This window comes from Castor canadensis, chromosome 17 (genome assembly GCF_047511655.1).
Source record: "Castor canadensis chromosome 17, mCasCan1.hap1v2, whole genome shotgun sequence".
NCBI classification, from domain to species: Eukaryota; Metazoa; Chordata; class Mammalia; order Rodentia; family Castoridae; genus Castor; species Castor canadensis.
Genome location: NC_133402.1, coordinates 6,107,382 through 6,128,060, shown reverse-complemented (window position 1 = coordinate 6,128,060; position 20,679 = coordinate 6,107,382). Strand labels below are relative to the sequence as shown.

The window sequence follows — 20,679 nt, the reverse complement described above, 5'->3', positions numbered from 1 at the left end:
TAGCCTAGAGGTCTAAATTTTCCATGGTCTCAAGAGACACATAAAGAATAGTCAAAAGAATAAAAAAGAGAGAAAGAAAAAAAGCTTAGCAATTAAGCACACCAAATAGCGGTCTCTCACAGTGTCTGCGGTCAATTAGATGCTACTTTAGCCCTCTTGTAATGATTCCAGGGCAAAAATGTCAGGGTGGCTCCCATCTCAGTACCCGCCACCAAAGCTCCTGAGCTGATTCTGCTAAAGTAAGGAATGCAAAATGATGATGGGGGAGGGAGGTCAGACGAGCACACAGAGCTTGCACAATTGTCTACAGATGACCCTTCATTAGAAAATTAAAGATGGTATTTGGAAGCCAAGGAGCTTAGGATAAGTTTAAAGTCTTCTACAGTCTCCTGCCTCTCCAGACTAAGTTGTCCAAATATCTGTGACATTGAGCACAAAGGCGCACACCTCTTCCTTTCTTTCTAACAACTTCTGGCAGCAATGTAGGCCGTGGAGGATCAGCCCGCATCAAGATTCCGTAGCTACACTTGTGCAGTGACCCCATCTCTCCTTTGGAAAACACGGTGGACATTTCTTGCCACTGCTGTTCAGTCTACACTCTTAGTTCTTCATGGACAGCACCCCAGTGTCATTCCCACTCAGTCCACATGGTACAGAGTTGGCTGCATCCAGGCCCTGTTCATTGCTACATATGGTCACGTCACACCATCCTGACAATCAGAAGGTTCCTCTCCCTGTAGTCACAGGGATTTGGGTTCATGGTCATCTATTTCACGAGTCCATTAGGATTATACGCTCTGGTCACACCAATGTGTCCTTGCCACCCTGGGAATTGTGCTACAAATTTTGGAAATAAATTTTCTTCCTACTATGATTGTCAGCTGCAGAAGTAAAGTAAATCTGGAGCTGCAAAGAACTGCTAGAAGAAGACCTACCTGCAGGTGAGGTAACCCTCAGGTAAATGGGCCAAAGACCTGAGGAACAGAGAGGTGTTCCCGTCCCTATCATACCATGGGATGCTTCAATCCAGTTAGTAACACACCTATTTGTTTTGGTTACATAGATAAGTAAGTATCCAATTCTTCAGGAGCTTTACTGAGATACCGTTTACAAGAAGCCATATATATATATATATATATATATATATATGATGTATAATGTGATGTTTTGATATATGTGTACATTGTGCAAATATTACATCCCAGCTAATTAATTCACCTATCACCTCTACATAGTTACCGATTTGCATGTGTGCATGAGTGCTCATGTGTGGTGAGATTTAATTTAAGATATATCCTTTTAGTACCTTTCAACCATAAAATACAGTATTTTACACTATTACCCCCAGGCTGTGTATTTGCTCTCCAGCAAAAAGTTATTCATCTTGCATAACTAAAACATTGTATTCTTTGCCATAGTTTTTCTGCTCCTTTAACCCAAAGGATCTTGACTAATTAAAAATCCTCTGCTGTTTCATTATTAAACTAGAATCCTTTTCTTTTCTAAGGCTACTGAAGGAATATAGCCTTGTGTACAGAAATCTCATGGCAACCCTACCTCTTTATAGCTGACAAAAGTCCCCTAAACACTGGAATATTGAGATCCTTCTAAAAGGAAATTCATGGTGCAAGAATAGGTTTCTGTCCAGGTGTGTGTTTCCAACCTCCATGACCTTCTACCTGGTGCATCTTTGAACTGAGAGACAGACTTGCGACAACTGCATAGTTGTGGCATAGGTGTGGCTGCATAGGAGAACACAGAATGAGTACATAGCCTGATAGAGACAACAGTCACTTGAAGGCTACAGAGTCCCTCCTTCTCCTCCACAGAAAACAACTTTCACCAGGAACGCATATGACCAGAAGCCTTTTGTCACTACAGAGAAATCTTGGGAAGAATAAAACAGTCCCAAATGTTCATGCAACACTGCCATGGTCCCCTGGTAGCATCTGAGTGCTCTATTGGAAAGAAGGAGGTCCTGTCCTTCTGAAGCCTGAGGTCAGGCACATGAGAAGCCAGCCACCCTGCCCACACCATCAAGTCTTCACATTCACTGCCCCCTCGGCTTAGAAAGCTCTCCTACCCTTTCCTGACAAACCCCTTCTTCTTTTCCAGGTCTAGATCAAGAGTCCCTCCTCTTGCAAGCTTCTCTAACACCCAGATGAGTTGCCTGTGCTCTTTGCCCCACTGTAGCCTCTGGCCACACCTCACATAACTCCAAGCATTGCCATTGCTTGCTTATTTCTTGCAAGCTCCGTGAAGACATGAGAGGAGGCTGTGCCATGTTCACTGTCCCATCCCCAGCCCCCTGCAGCATGCTTGCTGCAAAGTGACATTTATGAACATTTGCTAAGAGAGTATCTGCTTGAAAAATGAACTCTGGTCTCTATAGAGTTCAATTCAGCAGGAGGAGATAGGGTAGGAGGAGTAGGAGGGGGCTTAGCATATGACAGATGTGCCAAATCTGACCCTCTGCTTTTTAAAAAAAATAGATAAAGTTTGATTGTGACACAGCCATGTTCATTTGTTCACATATTGTCTGTGTCTGCTTTTGTGCTACAACAGCAGAGTTGAATAGTTGTGAGAGAGGTTGTATGACCCAAAAAGCTTAAACTATTAGCTCCTGGGGTCCATGCAGGAAAAGTTTCCTAGTGACTGAAACCAAATAACATTATATGTGGGGGACAATGACTGAAAGGAGACATCATTGCATAAATACTTTGGGCAGGACAGAAAGCTGGCAATGAAACAGGAAGACACAGAAAGCCCCAAGAAGGGCTGATCTCAGCTGGCCCTGCAGGCCAGCAGTGTTGAGGATGGTACAAAGAGTGAGTCAGAGTCTCTTTTGGAATTTTCTTTCTATCTCCAGATACCTGATGTGTAAAAGCATAAGCTGCAAACTTAGAAAGGCCCTTATGAGAGGGTCTACCATGGACTTGGGCCTCTCAGCTCCTTCTCTTCAAAGTCCTCAGAAGATAGGATGGTGACACCATCTTTCACCTCAGGACTGGTGGATGCCTGGCACTCTATGGTGTACTGTGAATCAGTTCTTTAAAAGGCATGGCTGCTTCCCAGGGGACATAAGGCCACGACTGGAGACATTTTTGGTTGTCACAACTGGGGAAGGCTGTGCTCCTGGCAACTAGCAGGTGGAGGACTGGGATGTGGCTAAATGTAGGGTGTTACAATGCAGAGAACAGTCCCTGGCCACAAAGTATTACCTGTTGGCCCCATGTGTTAATAGTGTTGACTTCTTGAGTCCCTGCTCTGCTTGAATGGCAACTCTAATCCCACTCAACTCGGGAGTCAAAACTGCTCCAGACCTGGGAGATAATCATTCAAGGTCAAAGCTACAGGTCATTCTTTGGGAAGCCAGGAACTGAACCCAAAGCCATCTTCAACCTTCATTTGACAAGAGAGGAGGTTGGTTCCTACTCTTGAATAAACAAACCTCTCTCCATCACATACACCTTAACCCCCAAATCTATTTTCACCTCTTGCTGTAGGAAAGTCAGGCACTGGGGTATTTTCTGCAAAGGTGCCAACCATTCTGCTTGCCAGATGAGAAAAGTGACTCCTTGGCAAGTCGTGGGACAGAGGCTTGGGAAAACAGAGTACCATCTCAAATGTGAAGCCTGGATCAGAATCCTCAGATTCTGCCCTAGTAATGGCCAGGGCCTACTAAGGGCATCACTAAGATCAGATCAAACTACCCAATTCTCCCAAGGCTTGTGCCATTTTGGCAGACACAGGGTACTGAGTTCTTAGGACCAAGGCAATGGTGGGCCAAGGAACCCATAGTCAGTGTCCAGGTACACAGGGCTTTAGGATGCATCCTGTACCTGGAGCTCTCAGACAGATGTTGGTGGGACCCCCTACAGTTACTTATTAACATTGACAGCCGCTCCACAGAGACCCTAATTAATATTCCCAACATTTGCACTTTAGGCTAATTACAGCTAATATTTAATTAAGATCATTGTACTTCCTATGGAATTATTTTTCACCTTCAAATGACTTCAGAGATGCCTTTGTTCCCTCTCTAGTGATCTTCTGAGAGTCTTAGCTCAAATGAAACATATTTTCTGGAAAAATACATGAAGAACAAGAAGGGCACCTTTTCCACTCCAGGTCATGGCAAATCCTGGGCACATGACCAGGCTCCTGGTAGAAAGCAGAAGCCACCTTCATGTCAGGGATAGTGACAGGCAAAATTATTGGGAGTATTCTGGCCAGACATTCCCTCATTTGCAAAAGCTGCTGTCTTCCTTGATGTGAATGCCACCCCCCCACAATGTTCCCTAAATAAATAGAACAATTGGAGAAAGTCAGATATCTGCAGAGACAGGGTGCTTGTGGGTGTCCCTCCTTGAAGGGGAGGTGACTGCTTTGCAAGTATCCCCCACATCACTAAGTGAGTACTTCAAGAGCTCCTGAAATTTCAACATCCAGTTTCCAGTGCCAGAATTTTCTTGGGTTGCTGCTAAATCCACAAAATAGGGGGAGGGGGGATGGAAAGAGGCCAGGGTCTCTGCTGCAGAATTGAGTAGAAGGTTGAAATAAAGAACCTCTGTGTGAATAAAAGTAAACGCAACTTCCTTGTCCTCATCCACCAAGCTTGTTAATCAATTAGAGCAACTTGAAAACAGCGTGATGGTATGGACTCCATTATTACCCAAGATGCCATGATGGGTAGTTTTCACTCTGTTACCAAGAGCAAACAGATTAATAAATGCAACCAAGTCTGATTCCTAAAGGCCAAAGAAAAGTCATTTCAATTTAAGTATTTTACTGAAGCATGAAATAGAGTATTATTGCTGTTTTAAGACAAACACTGTAATCTCACGATTTACAGTAGCCTGTGTGCATACATTCACAGAACTATGCCTGTATGGTCACTGGGACACATTTGCACCCTTCATTTTCTCTCTAGGTGGGGGCTCCTGTGATGGAGTTGTTAGTTTTATTTCACCAAACATCTCCCTTCTCCCATTCATCGCCCTGAATGGTTTAATGAAGTAATTTTTGAGAACTAATAAGAAAAAAAAGGGCGGCAGGCAGCCAATCCGACTTTGCAAAATAGTTTGGCTCAAAATCTAATGCAAACCACATTTCAACTAAGAAATAGTCCTTACGTGGCAGAGCACGAAACGGCCTGTGCTTTTCACTATAACCGCCTGACTTTCACTGAGAAGGAAAAAGTGCTTGTTTTCAGAGCCACCAAGGTGAGCCTGAAAATTAGTCAAGGATTTTTCTGGGTGCTTGCACATGGGGCATGCTTTCCCCAGCTTTAATGATCAAATTTCTTGAACGCCCCCTCCTTCTTTTTTCTGGAATTTATTCATCTCCAGTCTATTTCTTGCCCTGAAGAACCTCTCCTGGACTCAACCCAGGCCTTATAATGAAGAAACACACAGAAACTGTCAAGACCTATTAAGCCCACTAATGGTACCTGTCCACACAGTCCAGGATATCTGTAGCCCCCGTAGTGAGACCCACCACCCCCTTCACCCCCACCCTGTGGACTCGCTAGAGGAAACTATCCATTCCCCAAGGCTTCCTTGCTGTTTTTTGTCTGGCTGACAATTTGTTTTACTTTTGTTTAGCAGCCGGGTCTACTTCTCTGGCAAGAAATTGCACATATTCAGAGAAAGCCTCTTGTACTGAACTAAAATGAGGTAAACTGCATCATGCCCCAGGGAAGTAGGAACAAAGAAGGAAAATGCAAAATGACACCATTAACCTGCTGCTCCTAAAATCAGCTCAGTTCCCACACAGAACAGAGGGCCCACATGCACGCGTGTGAGCGCACAGACACGCACGCACTTCACTGACACTCCTCTCCTCCTGCTGGGCACGACTCAATGCAAACTCTGTATTCCAGAGAGCCCTGACTTAATGTAAGGAAAGCCCTCCATCTCGTTCAAACCACAATTTCCATGGAAAAATTAAAAGGAAGCAAGCGTACCTGTGGCACCATACCGCATGCGCCCTCCTCCATAAACTTAGCAGCTGTTCTGGTCCCACACCACAAAGCATCTGCCCAACGCAAGGCTGGATTAGAAGTGAGGCTGTGCACGCTGGGCACCGCGCAGATGATCGCGGTGTTGATGCACGGGGAGCCCAGGCTGCCTGGCTGACCTTCTGCTCAATATCTGACTGCTCCCCAAACCAGCCCCAGATGGGACTCTTCAGCAAGGGAGGCCTGGCCCATCAATCACGGCTCGCTCCTCCTCTGGCTGCTGCTCTGGGTTTTGGAGCGCACCACTGAGCGGATGATCAAGTCGAGGAAGGGAAAACACACCACACGCGTGCGTGCGCGCGCACACACAGCACTCCTCCATTAATAGCTGTTTAAAAAACATTAGAAATGCTATTCTATGCATCGCCTGAAGCTGGAATTTTTCATTACTAAACTAAATATATGGCATGCAAAGTTATAAATTCCACCAGGGAGCTTGCTACTTTTTTTTTTTTTTAAAGAGGCAAGATAGGAGGTATTTGGGGTGACGGGAAGAGAGAGAAGAGGAATAAAGGAAGCTCAGAGAGCTAAGGGCATAGGTAAATTTTTTAAAAAAAAAAACATGAGAATATCAGAGCGAATGAATTTATAACAAAGCTGCACGATTAATTGGAAATTGATGTTAAAATACTGTAACAGAATTGCTAGATCTGGCTACTTGACTGACTGTGTGACTCTCCCTCTCCTTCCCTACCCTCCCTCTCCTCCTTTCCTTTCCCTTCCTTTCTTTCTCTCTCTCTCTCTCTCTCTCTCTCTCTCTCTCTCTCTCTCTCTCTCTCTCTCTCTCTCTCTCCCTCCTTCCCTCCCTCCCTTTCTCTTTTGGCAGTATGCAACTCAGGACTCACACTTGCTAGGCAGGCATTCTAGCCACACTTCCAGTCTGGCTGTGTGATCTTAGACAAAGCTCTCCCAACACTGTGCACTCCAGTGTTTGCTTCTGTGTCATCATTGAATGAGTTCATAATATTATTGTGAGGATTAAATGAAAAATCAAATTGCAGCAAAAGAGGCACACACAGAGCTTGGTTTACACTTTGCATTAAATAAATGGATTCATTCACTCACATTCAATAAAATGGCAAGTGGAATCCAAAACTATCTTTGTCCCTATAGACCCTACTCTGAAGTGTGGCAAAAGATTTTCAGTTATGGAACTCACAGATGCCCACAAAATCCCAGCAAAGATAACAAGTGCTATGTTGGAAAAGCACAGAGGTCCTGCCTTCTTTTCTTATTTTTTTGGGTTTATTTTTGTTGTTGTTTATTTGTTTGGTTTTTTAGTTTGATTTTGAGACACCGTCTTGCTTATATAGCCCACATTGGCCTTGAACCTGTCATCCTCCTGCCTTAGCCTCCCTAGTGTACTGGGATTATAGGCATGCACCACCATACCTGGCACCTTTCTTGAACTTTTGTCTCCTTAGCACATTGTATTTTCTTCTCTCCCACTGAGCAAAATTAAAACTTCATACAAAAAATTCCCTGGTGAAGCCCAGCACTGATGCTGAAGACAGCCATTTTATTTAAAACTATAAATCCTTTGTTGTTCCTTTGTTATCAAAACTGCAACAACCAGAGAGAAGCATCAAGACCATTTCAGTTTTTATTTAGTCATGGCTTTCTTGCTTATCTAGGGACAGGTTTCAAAAGTCCCATCCTCCCTTTCTCTGGACAACTACTTTTTGCTGAATTTCTGCACTGTGGAAAGAGAGTTCGTGCCCAACTGCAGGGAATGGATGGGGTTTCTGAAGTGATTACATGTGCAACTCAATCTGATGAGAGTAGGACATGAGAGCAGAAGAAGATGCCTGTAAGAATTCAAGCTTTCTCTTGGCCTGTCTCATATGTACTAGCTCAGAGCTTCCTAAAGTTACAAAGAAAATCTGGATAAGCAGTACTTGTGCTATCCTTAGATTTTCATTTCCTATCACACCCTGGAAATTCCTCCAACACAGCAGGAAGTCAGGGTTAAAGGCAGCAACATTCAAGTTCCTTAAAGGAATGTGTTGGCTCCTTTCTTTGAAATGCTTAACCAAGAGACCCCAGCTCCTTACTCCAGCTCACCATGTGGTAACAGGAGCCACAGTCAAGACCCCAATCTCTTTTTCTCACTGATAATTGCAAAATCAATTTTTTTTTTTTGTCCTACAACCTGGGAAAAGAGGAATGAGATCAAGGTGACAAACTCTCTAGAGGAAGTACAAATATTCTGAGGGGTGATGAGGAAACTACTAAAAAATAATTAAATAAATAAACAAAACAAGCTAAACCGAGCACAGAGTTTCAGGTAGAAACAATCAGACCAATGCGATTGGACATGGTTCCTTATCCATGCAACAGGACATGATCCTTCACCCATAGTTTCTTGATGGTTCTTTAAAAAAAACAAACAAAAACAGATGCAAGGTCTGGGACTGATTTCTAGCTTCAGAATCTCAATGGGTAAGAACCAATCCAAGGCACCTTCAAAAGGTCCCTCGGGGGCGTTCTGATATACAATATCAGAAAAACATCAAATAAAAAAATCTCGTGCATTTTTCAAACTGTGTGTGTGATGACTCCTTGGGCTGTGAAATCCAGGTGGGGTGTCACTTTTCAAGTAAAATAAACTATGCCACATGGGAAAAGAACAGCTAGGAAGACAGCATTGCTTCATGACACTGTTGTGTAGGTAAACTGGTTTGCCATGTAAAATCTTTCATGGATTGCGATAGAAATAAAAGAAAGAACCCAAGATGCTAGGTAATTTCCAGTGCTTGTTACCATCTAACCTTTTACTAATGCTGTGACATGGGACCAATGTCAAATATTTAAAAGTCAAGAGCATCCTGGTGGAACTATTGGCAAGTCATCCAACCTTTGTGTGGCCTAGTTTCCTTGTTCATAAGATATAAATAGTGATGGAGATTCTCTTTTTCAATGAGGTTCTTCTGATGCTTTTGGGAGATAATCTATAGGAATATGTTTTATGATGTAGAAGAGCCTTCAGCACACATGTTCCATCGTGTGGATGAAACTTGTCCTTTCCAGTCTCACAAATTTCTGTCTCTGAAGAACACAGGGAGAGGGTGGGTGCATTGGACCCCCACCTGATCTGCATCAACCACTTTAATGGTCACAATCCTCAGGAGGTAGATATTATAGGCCCTTTTAGGAATAAGAAAGATGGGATGCTAAGTAAAAATTTATTTCCTAGTATATGAGAACTAGTAACTTAGTTAGAGGAAGAACCAAAATTATAACCTAATTTTGCCTTATTGATGAGTGCCTGTTATTGAATACATGCTAAGATGAAGATGGTGTTGATAGTGATGATAATGGTGAAGATGAGAATGGTGATGGTGTTAATGATGATACTGGTGCCAATGGTGATGGTGGTGGTGGTGATAATAATTATGGTGATGGTGGTAGTGATAATGGAGGTGGTGGTAGTGATGATGATAGTGGTGACAATTATGATGTTGATGATGGTGGTGGTATTGAAGGTGGTGGTGACGATTATGTTGACAATGTTGACATTGATGAGCTGCTGATAATGGTGATAGTGTTGGCGGTAATGATGCTAGAGGTGGTGGTGGTTGATGGTGGTGGTGGTATTGGTGATAATGTTGGTAATGATTACATTGATGATGTTTGTGTTGATGAGGTGGTGGTGGTAGTGCTGATGATAATGATGACGGTGTTGGTGGTGATTGTGGTGATAATGGTCATGATGGTAATAAAACTTTTCTTGAATATTAACTATGTACTGATACTATTTTAAGTATCAATTATGCAAAATTCAATAATATTTTGCTTGCCTTATCTCACTTAGCATGAACACACTGTGAGGCATACCATAATCCTCTTTTTCAAGAGAGGTGGAGTTACCTGTTCATACTCACACAACTAGTAAGTACTGGTGACCCAAATCTGTCATACTCCCGTACTCTATATTCTTAAACAGTTGGAGGTGGGTTCACTTAGGTCAACAGGCAATACTTAGACCCCTAACTCTGCTGGCTTATGGAAAAACACCTCTTACACTAAGAACTCAGAAGTCACCCTCAGGCCATAATTCACAACAACAAACAGCAAAGATAACAGCAATGATAACAATAATTGACATCACAGATTCCAGTGAAAGCAATTTGTTTCATTTCACTTCCCAGCCTGGACAGGGAAGCTCAGAGAGGACAGAACCATCTTGCTGTGGCTGACAAACACCAGCCCCAGAAACAAACCTACTGAGTGGGTGGCAGGCTTGCAAAGACGAGGTGTCATGTTTGCAAAATGTTCTTTCCTGATTTTCCATTTGGAGTTACAGAAGGCAATGTAGAGGCTGTTTTTCTCCACTGCTTAAAAGTTAGTGACAATCAAATATTTATGGCACTTTGCACAAATCAGGAACCTAGATATGGTTGCTTCTGAGTTGATATTTCCAGGAAATGTGCTTGTCTGTTAAAAACTTAGAAATCTCTGGAGCAAGGAAATTTCCCAACAGGAGGCACTGGGCACTGGGCACTGAAGGAGAGAGGCTTCCTCATCTTGCTCACCACTTCTCCAGGAGCTCACAGGGACCCTGCTTATCCTTTGTATCAAACTTGACATTCTATCCATATTCTAATATTTGCTTCAAACTAGACTGCAAACTTCCTGAGTACAGAAATCGTCTCTATCTACTTGCTTGTTTATTTTCTTTTTTATCACTGTTGCCTCAAGCTTCTCAGTGTGTGATGGACACACACACACACACACACACACACACACACACACACACACACACTCAGAATGTTTTGTGTAATGGAAAATGAATCCCAAGCTCATCCCTTCATACCTACTCACACTGAGATGTTCTCTGACTCACTCAGTACCCCAGGGCCCTGCAAACAAGGTCAATATCATCAACTATTGCTCTGCACTGGTACAAAATTGTCCCCATTGGAAATCCAACATAGTCCTTCAGGATGTCTCGTTGGAGAGTCATGTAACATAGGCTTCACCTGAAAAAGTTACACACAGCTGATTAATTTCTTTTATGAATACAAAAGAACACCCAGAGCAGCTGTTATTCACTGAGTACCTTCTAAGTACCAGACAATGATAATCACTTCATATACATCATCTAACTTCATCTGCACAAGAGCACTGTGAATAAACTGAATTTCAGCACACCTACTTTTCAGATAAAGGAAGCATAATTTTTGATGCTATGAAATTGCAGATTCAAACTCAAATCCAAGCCATCCTCCACATCTGAGGCTCTTTTCATGATTTATATTTAACCTCTGTGTACTGGGAGAAAAACTGATATTTGTAAGGGTTTTAGTGGGGAAATTCAATCACAAAATATTTCTGAGACATATAAATCATGGAGCATCCAAGACAAAATTGGAATTACCAAAAAGGCACAGGTTCTTTGTTCCTGCCATCCAGCGATCCGAACTCAGGAGGGTAATTAATATTAATGATGATGATGATACTAATAACATTCTTGATTTAAAAAAACAGTAATATAATTAGACAGCTTCACCATATGCCTATTTTGCTTAGATGCTTTAAAAATGTAACTCTCTCAATGTAACCCATAGCCCCAAAATGAGGGCACAAATGTTATCTTCATTTCATAGACCAAAAGCTTTTAGAGATTCAACAAATTATCCAAGGTCACTCTCACTCCAAAAGTAAAGGATGAAATTTGTACTAATCCCATTTTGAACCCAAGTCTAATCTTCTGACCACTAGTATTTTTAACTTTTTATTTGCAAATAATTACAGATTCACAGAAAGTTTCAAAAAATGTGGAGGAAGGTTTTGGGTGCCCTTCATTCATTTTTACCCAGTGAGAATTTCTTGAATAACAAAGATGTAGTGTCTAAACCAGGAACAGGATTCTGCTTTACACTGCTGTGAATGCTACGAGTTATGGCAGTGAAAGTTCAGCTACTTGTGGGTATTTTGCCACCATGGCCATCACACCATCACCATCATCATTCATCTCTGAATGACTTCTGGAGCTTCGTACCACCATCACAAATATAGTTGCATAGACAGAAGGGCAGATGAACACATAGAAAAATCCAACCATGCAAATAAATACTGGCAAAACCTGTTTTCATAGGGAAAGGAAAAGAGAAATGCCTTTTTTTTTTTTCCTTTGGTGGTCTGGGGTTTGAACTCAGGGCTTCCAGCTTGCTAGGCAGGCACTCTAGCCCTAGAAATGCTTTTAAAATTACAATTCAGTAAAGATTCTTCCCCTCCTGGATATGGAGAAAATCTCAATCCTAAACAGACTTTCACAATCCTTCTCTTTTCACAATCCCACTTTTTTCTAAGGAAAGGAGGAAAACAGTTCCCACTACCACCACCAGGGTAAACTTCAGTGTCAAATCCATATTCAAGATGAATTTAAATGACTTTTACAACTACTGGTACTTGTACATTTAGCAAAATTCACAAAAATTAACGGATGGATTTTGTCCCCTTCAATAGCTCTTTTACAGTTACCTTGCATATATGATTTAGGATAATTTCATTGTTACTTACTCCATTATAGCATCCTGCTCTGCCTGCTTCTAGACTGGAGCATTGATGGATTTGGGGTGAGAAGACATTCTTTGTAAGAGATGAGGGCAATACACATACAAACCAAGTAGCCTGAAGAGACATAGCCTCACTGTAGATGTTTCTTAGGAAAATATCTCATAAGAGTGCCACTGAGTTGACTCTAGGTTTGAAGAATTGAGAACTTTAAGTCACACTGTTGAAAAGAGAACTATGTACTCTATTCATTGGAATAATATTATAGATAATGCAATAGTCTACCAGAGGGAAGGTGTATTTTTATGTGCATGGATACACTCAGAATCGTGTCTTCTCATACCACATTATAAAGTTTTCTAACCTCATGACAGCTTATGGCCTACTCCCAGTAGTCAACTTATCTTCCTCAGCCTCTTTCCAAAGCTGAACACTTAAACACAGCCTAAACCATTCTATGACTTTGAGGGGGCATGATACAGTTAGTATTCATACCTAGAGTGGCAGAATCAATGGGGTAAAAGTAAAAGAAAGCAAGAAGCAAGAAGGGCCAAGCTAAAGACCTTCAGACTACTGGGCCTCTGTCTTAGAGAACATCGTATGTATAAGATCATCACACTTTGGTTAAATCAAAGAGTAAATGCAACAGAGACCCATACCAGGATGAAGCTAGTGAAAGGGACAAAGCCGAAAGGTAAGAAGGGAAAGAAGTTGAAGGTTTAAACTTCTCAGGTGAAGTTTTCTAATCAATTTATAAAACCAAAAATTTGAGGGCAATTTAAACTATGCTGTTTGTTCACATGGAAATCATAGGCCTCTCCAAGACTGTAAGCTCGTTTTGGGTGGGCACTTGTCATAAGCACCTTTCACCTTCCCTTTCTGTTCTTCCTCAATTTGTAATCAGGTGTTTGACATGATAAATATTGGATAGCTTGCATTCCCCTCACTTGTAGGAAGAGGTCTAATCTGGTTACTGCAACCAGCAAAGATGATAAAATATGACCTTGTCATTCATTGTGGGTTGCATAAGTTTTAGCCTCTAATAGTTTGCCAACTGGAAAAAAGGGCTGTCATAAAATGAATTATAGTTGAACTTGGAAGAAATGAAATTAGAAGAGACTGCCAGAAAGCAAGGGCAGTGAACTATTCAAATCAGCAAGAACATGATATTTCTGCAGTTGTTTCAGTTGCTAAGTGTTGAGCATATTCCAAATGGCAGGTACTATGCTAGACCTGGGGCTAAAGTGGTGAACAAGGTAGATACATCCTAGGTACTTCCATAGTTTCAGGCTGGCCAAAGTCATGGAGTAGTCCAGGGATTTACAGTACAATGGACATGTGCATGAGAGGAAAAATATGAGCAATTAAGAGTTGACCAAAAATGGCTTTCCACAAGGACTGATATCTTAGCTGAGAGTTGAAGGATGAGCAGAAAACAACCAGGCTAGAAAAACAATATGTAGGAAGGCCAAATGAAGTGTTAAAATAGGAACAAATATCTCACACCTGGAGTGGCAAAGTCAATGAAAAATAGTAAAAGAAAGTAATGAGGGCATTTTCTTAAATACAGCACCTATAAAATACAGGACCTAGAAAATTTAGTCTACTGGATATGAGCTTCTTAATGGCAGAGACACAGGTCTGTCCTAAAGAACACCATATATACAGGATTACCAGCATGGCATGCACAGTGTGGATGATCACCACATTTGGGTTAAATCAAAGAGTAAATGCAAGAATGATACATGCCAAGATAAAGGTAGTCAAGGGGAAAAGAGAAGAGGTGAAAAAAGAAAGGAAGTTAATAATTTTAACTAAACCCATTATATTACCTTCTACAGGGAGCAACTCAAATGCTTGAAGTGGAAGAAATAAACCAAGGAAGCAGGTGGTCAGTTTAAGTACATGGGACAGAATAATATTATCTTCTCTGTCACCATCACCACATAGCTCAGCCTGGGATAGGATGCAAAGGTAACTGTGAACATTTATACCTGATTCTTTGAGCCTCACATACAATATTGGAAGGTGGGTGGGATGTCCATCATTCATGCCCACTTAACGGAAGAAGCAGAGGCTCAGGTAATTCACTGACATCTTCAAATTCAGGCAGTTTACAAATGTTCTAGCTGAGATACAAACTCTAGATATATTTCTATCACACCAAATGACTTCCTAAGTTTTCCATCTATGTGACCTCCAAAGCCTAGCAATATCGATAGGCTTAGAGGAATGGAGACCACTTTCTCTCTTTAAACTGGAGATTTAGGATTTTACATGGAGATTAGAAAAGCTGAAAACAGACATCATGCCAACTGAAACAAAATGGCAGATATCTCATCAAAATAAAGCTGAAATAAAACTTTACTAGCTTTACAAATTCAATACAACTCAAGTAAACAGAAGTCTGCCAGTATTGAATTCCTATTTTTAAAGTATCTTTAGAGAGATTGAGACCAAAGGGTTCCATCTTCTTAAAAGAAGACCCAACTTCTGTTATCGGACTCATCTCAACATGAGGCTTTCTAAGTTTGGACATCAACCTACCTAGCACTTGAGCCTGGAGAGTTTCAAATGCTTCAGGCATGTTTGATCAGTGCATAAATATTGTTTTCTGTATCTGAGGATGTGTGGTCTTTTGAGAACATCTGCCCCTTTGAATGCTGAGCTGAGTGGCACATTTTAGAGTCGAACAGAGCTCTGCTAACTTAAGGGAAAAAAGGCTTTGTGTAATGTCAGGTTAGATCCAAGGAAGACCATGCACTTCTGGAAATGCAGAACAAGTTTGTCTTACTGTAGGTAAGAGGGAACCGGAACAACAGTGAGCAATTTCACTGAGATGCTAACAAGGAAGACGTCTGGCAAAATAATTGTGTGCAACTTAAGACATTCTAGTTAATTTCTCTAAAAACTCTAGGCAGAAAGAGGTAAGGAAAGTGAAGGTGATAGAAATTAAGTAAGTTTAATTCAAAAGCCACCAAAGAACATCCTTAATGTATTTCCAAAAGTGCTTGTGTTGCAATATGTTTTTTACAGAGTATACCTGTCTATGGGCAAAATTCACTCCCTTCACTAACTGATTTTATTTGATCTCTAGCATGTCTATCTTCCTTAGGAACCTATTCAATGAAGCCAAAATATTCTCTTAATACTCAATTTTTCTTATTCATGTAGCTGAATAAAAAAGTTTGATTTGTTTTCCATTCAGATTCAAATATTGAAGATGTAGCCCCCAGAATCTCAAATGTAACCTTATTTGAGGATAGAGTGGCTGTAGATATCATTAGTTAAGATGAGGTCACACCTGAATAAGGAGATGGGCCTCTAATCTGATACAATGGCACCTTAGGAAAGGGAGTGATCTGGACCCAGAGGAGACATAAGAAAAAGGCCCTGTGAAGACAAAGGTAGAGGTAAGGGTGAGGCTTCTACAAGCCAAGACATGCCAAGTATTTGCCAGAAAACAACCAGAAGCCAGGAGAGAAGCAGGGGTGGATTCTCTTCTGCAATTCTCAGAAGAAACCATCCTTACCAATATCTTGACTTCTGACTTTTGGCCTCCAGAACAATGGGCCCAGAGATTTCTGCTATTGAAACCACACAATTTGCATCTCTTTGTTATGGTAGCCATAGAAAACTAATATACCTTCTGTATTCTAGTCCATGGAGATGGAGTGCTAAGTGAAGTCACTCCCTACATCATGGAGTTGGAGGTCCCATGGTGGAAGTAAAACAGCCAAGTCACTCAGCTAAGGATGATTATACTCTTGTTTACACTTAGAAGGATAAATTTGGGGCACAGGACCTCAATTACAGTCTGTGAAGCAAATATTGCACTCTCAGAGAGAAATCTGTGCAAACATTGTGGTCTCACAATATAGTGGTTCTAATGTAGTGGTCACTAGCTATGCACATTCACCAAACAGGTGACATGTGGCTGGTCTGAAATGAGATGTTCTATGAATATAAGTTGCACATACAAGTTCAGTGACACAGGACAGGAACAATAATGCAAAAATGTCTCTTTAATAGTTTAATTTTGATTGTATGTTGAAATGATAATAGTTGACATATAGAGGGTTAAATAAAATATTCTTGATTATATATTGGGATATATTGGGCTGAGCAACATACTAAAATTAAGTTTACCTATTTATTTTTACTTTGTTTAATGTGAAAAAAATTAAAACTTACATAGATGGTTCGTATGTGCCCCTCCCTTCCTCCCTCCCTCCCTTTCTTCTTTCTTCCCTTCCTTCCCTGGGGAATCAAACCCCAGAGCCCTCTCATGCCAGGAAATTGCTTTACCACTTCAACCTTCCTCTGCAAGGTTATCCATTAGACTGGATCACAAAGAAACCAGATCTGTTTTAAATCTCATGAACCCATGGTAGGACATCATGTATCCACTTACCAACCCACCCATCCACCCATCCATCCATCCACCCACCCATCCATCCACCCACCCACCCATCCATCCACCCACCCACCCACCCATCCATCCACCCACCCATCCATCCATCCATCCATCCATTCAATATGTACTTCTTGACTATGTTTTAAGCACTGAGAGATATACTAGGGATATTTTTACCTACCCCAGATCCTGTTATCTCATTGGTTTGGATACCACAAAGCCTGTATTGGGTCATGTTCAGTACTGGCTAGAAGATAAGCAGAGCTAGGATTGAACACAGACTTTTCAACTCCAAAGTCCCTGGTCCTCACTACAGCACAGCAAGCTACCATCTTGGCACCAAAGGTGACCATGTTTAGAAATGGATTCATAGAGATGCACCCAAATAGGGAACCTTGATTTCCACCCTACCTTACTTTGTCAACCTAAAATCTTTCACTGTCCTTGACCCTGCCTGCTGTATCAACTCCAAGACAGCATTCACAGAAGTCTGTTTCTGAACACAGCATAACTTTCACTTTACCAAATCCAACAAAGCTCTCAGGGCTTCTAAAATCTGTCTAAAGTGTTTATTTGGGGACAAGAGAGGTAAAAGGCTTTTAAAAGCTTGTTTTAACTCTGTGTGAAATCAACTGACTAATATTTATACTGGGCAGCTTTCTGTAAAGATGAAATAAACTCTCTACAAATAGCCTGCAGAGCTCAGACATTCACTGTATGTGAGGTCAGAGAAGAGCCCTTGAACACGTGGTGATGTGCAGGATGCTAAAGGCACCAGCAGATACTCTGAGTTTCATCTTCCTCTGCAAGGTTATCCATTGGATTGGATCACAAAGAAACCAGATCTGTTTTAAATCTCATGAACCCATGGTAGGACATCATGCATCCACTTACCAACCCACTCATCCACCCACCCATCCATCCATCTATCCAATATATACTTTTTGACCATGTTTTAGGCATTGAGAGATATACTAGGGATACTTTACCTACTATGCTGGTTCCTGGTAGCAAAGCACCTGGTTTTGCAATATTATAATATACATTCACAGACAAAAAAAAAACCAGTCTTTGATTTAGTACAGATTGAAATTTGAATACATGTACAGAAAAATCAATAATCAAAGCAAGAATCATGAATTTTATGAGCACAAATTATTATAAGGGGTAGATGAAAAGCCTCCCAATCCAGAGTTGGAAGGTACTGAATGCTTCTCACAGGGTGTCATGTTTGAGATAAATCTTAAGCAGAATTTTGAGTGAATTAGGAGGAAATCTGAGGGGGAGGAAACCCACATACAGCAGTGCTGGGATATAAAAGAACACAGAGAATGGGATTATATGAGTGAACCTGTGTGATAGGAACTCAGTAGGAATTAAGAGTAGAAAATAATGTTGAGGGCATATGGAGAGAAAAAGGAATCCACATAAACTGATTTAGATTGGATTATATAAGTAATGAAAGGCCATTGAAGAGTTCCAGATTTGTGTTTTAAGAAGACCATTGTGGCCACAAAGAGGCTACAAGGTTGGAGACAGGAAATAGTGCACACAAATGGGGGACAAAGAGGGGCGTGGTCCATCAGGAGAGAAAGCGACAAACAGGGTCAGGGATGGAGGACGAGGGAACCAGAGACTCCCTCTCAAGAGGATTGATTTGTACCAATAAAGTTACTGATGTCTCTCATCCTAACTTTTTCTAATCATTCCTATGTGCAATTGGAATTTAAATTTTAAATTTAAAATTTTTCACTTCAATATGATTCTGGTGATTTTTCTCTCTAAAAGAGACACTTTGGAGGAATTACATGAAATTAGGAAAAGATTTTTTGTGTTCTGTAACTGTGTCTCTTTTGAGATGCAGTCCTTCTATGTTACCCAGGGTACCCTGGTATTCCTGAGCCAGCTTATAATATTTTCTAATAAGTGCACTGAAGAGGTCAAATTAAAATGAAGCACACATTGAAGATTTCACCATTGGAATATAAATTCATTTAAGCAAAACAAAGTCTACTGTGAATGTCATTACTGCAGACAAGCATTTGAATATATACTATGAAAGGTTGTGTAATGAAGATGGTGGTGGTGGTAGTGGTGATGGTGATGGTGATAGTGATGGTGGTGTTGATGCTGGTGGTGGTTTATAAAGCCTTTTCTATCCATCAACTTGTCCAATCCTCTCAAGAACTCTGAGAGGATATTATGATTCACATTTGAAAGAAGTGGAAACTGAGGCTCAGAAGAGAGGTATAACTGGTGGTGCACGGACTCACTGCTAGCAAATGCTAGAGCTGGAATATGAACAAGCTCAACATATTCCCACTACATCCTGTTGTGTAGGAAATCTCCAAGGTGTTTTCCTTGTTGCTTTTCCTGTCTGTATGGGTGCCTTTATTAAGAATCTAAAGTATTGAAATGTAAATTTACATGAGCAATTTCAATGAGATTCTGTTGGATTCCTAAGAAATGAGTTATGCTCTTTGATGAGACAAGGAGCAAAAATAAAAGATGATAACATGGTTTCTGACATTAAGGAGCTCAGAGAATGGTAATGGAAACCGCTGTCAAGTTCTAGAAGGCCAGTTGTCTCCAGAGCAGAAAGCCTACTGTTTGATTCCGGCTTTCCCTCTTGCAAGGTGCTTGATGTTAAAAAAGTAGCATTGGCTCCTTGTCCCTTTGTTTCTCACTATTATGATGAGAGAAGTAACAGTATACCATTTGTCGGGTAATTTGTGCAATGAATTGGGCAGCACACATACATCTCCTATCACTATGCTTAGCATAAAGTAAGCACTTCATATATATTTGTTATGATAATCATGATCTCTGTGTATTAGTGTTGTTACTGTTACTTAAAAGAGAAATGACTTGGATGACTATGTACACTGGGTGATGGAAAGTTTTCCAGAAAAAAAATTCCATCACAACTTAGCCAGGAGGAGAAGAGCAGGAAGAAGGAACTGAGACTAAGTTTGACTCATCAAACCCATGATCACACAGTGGTCATGCATTTGGAAAATAACTTACTAGCCCCTAGTGGCAGGGAAGGCAGAAATGTTCTCTCTGAACTGTGCCTTTTGGATTTTGGAATGAGCCTTGTTTCTGATTCAGCTCAAGCCATTTAGTGGATGTTTACCTGTGTCTTCAGCAATGCAGTCCCAAAGCTGTAAGTGACAAGTACCCCACTCCAGAAAACCAGAAAGAAAAGCTATGAGGATTATTTCCTTCCCCTTCAACTGTTACAACCTCTTGTAGGCATTGGTGACTCATGACACACTGTGCAAGACTCCATTAGCCACTCTTAGTAATGATTCATTGTACCTGAAATTCTTTCATCACTTTTTGTTTTGTTTTGTATGGTAAACATTGTTACTCGCATATCTTAGATGGACAGGGGACATTTCCTTACCCGCTTACTTTGTATATTGGTTAGATTCGTCCCTACCATCATTCTTCCCCATTCACCTGCTCCCTTTTTAAAACAATGTCCACAAGTTTCTTTGTTCTATTTTCATACAAGAATATAAAGTACATTTGAGACAAAGTCTCGCTGTGTACCCCAGGCTTGCCTCGAACTTAAGATCCTCCAGTCTCAGCCTCCTGAGGGCTGGGATTATAGGTGTGCATCATCACGCCCAGTAGAGATCAGTCATGGTACACATGTGAGTGTCTCAAATGGAAAAGGTGACATTGCTTATGTTCCTGGATCCTTAAATAACCC

At 41.1% G+C, this 20,679-nt stretch overlaps 1 protein-coding gene across 31 annotated transcripts in view; it reads right to left on the bottom strand.

The window, feature by feature from the left end:
- The window catches only part of Rbfox1 (RNA binding fox-1 homolog 1), a 1,956,039-nt gene that overhangs the window by 175,036 nt on the left and 1,760,324 nt on the right, over positions 1-20,679 (bottom strand). The window contains exon 1 of one of the 31 annotated variants that reach the window (XM_074060425.1): positions 5,969-6,255. The exons of 28 other annotated variants lie outside the window; for them this stretch is intronic. In XM_074060425.1, coding sequence (XP_073916526.1) covers positions 5,969-6,001 — 33 coding nt within the window. In that variant the 5' untranslated portion in view covers positions 6,002-6,255. Of the gene's footprint in view, positions 1-5,968; positions 6,256-20,679 lie in introns of those variants that run through there. 2 more of the 31 variants (XM_074060418.1, XM_074060424.1) reach the window with 2 other exon arrangements.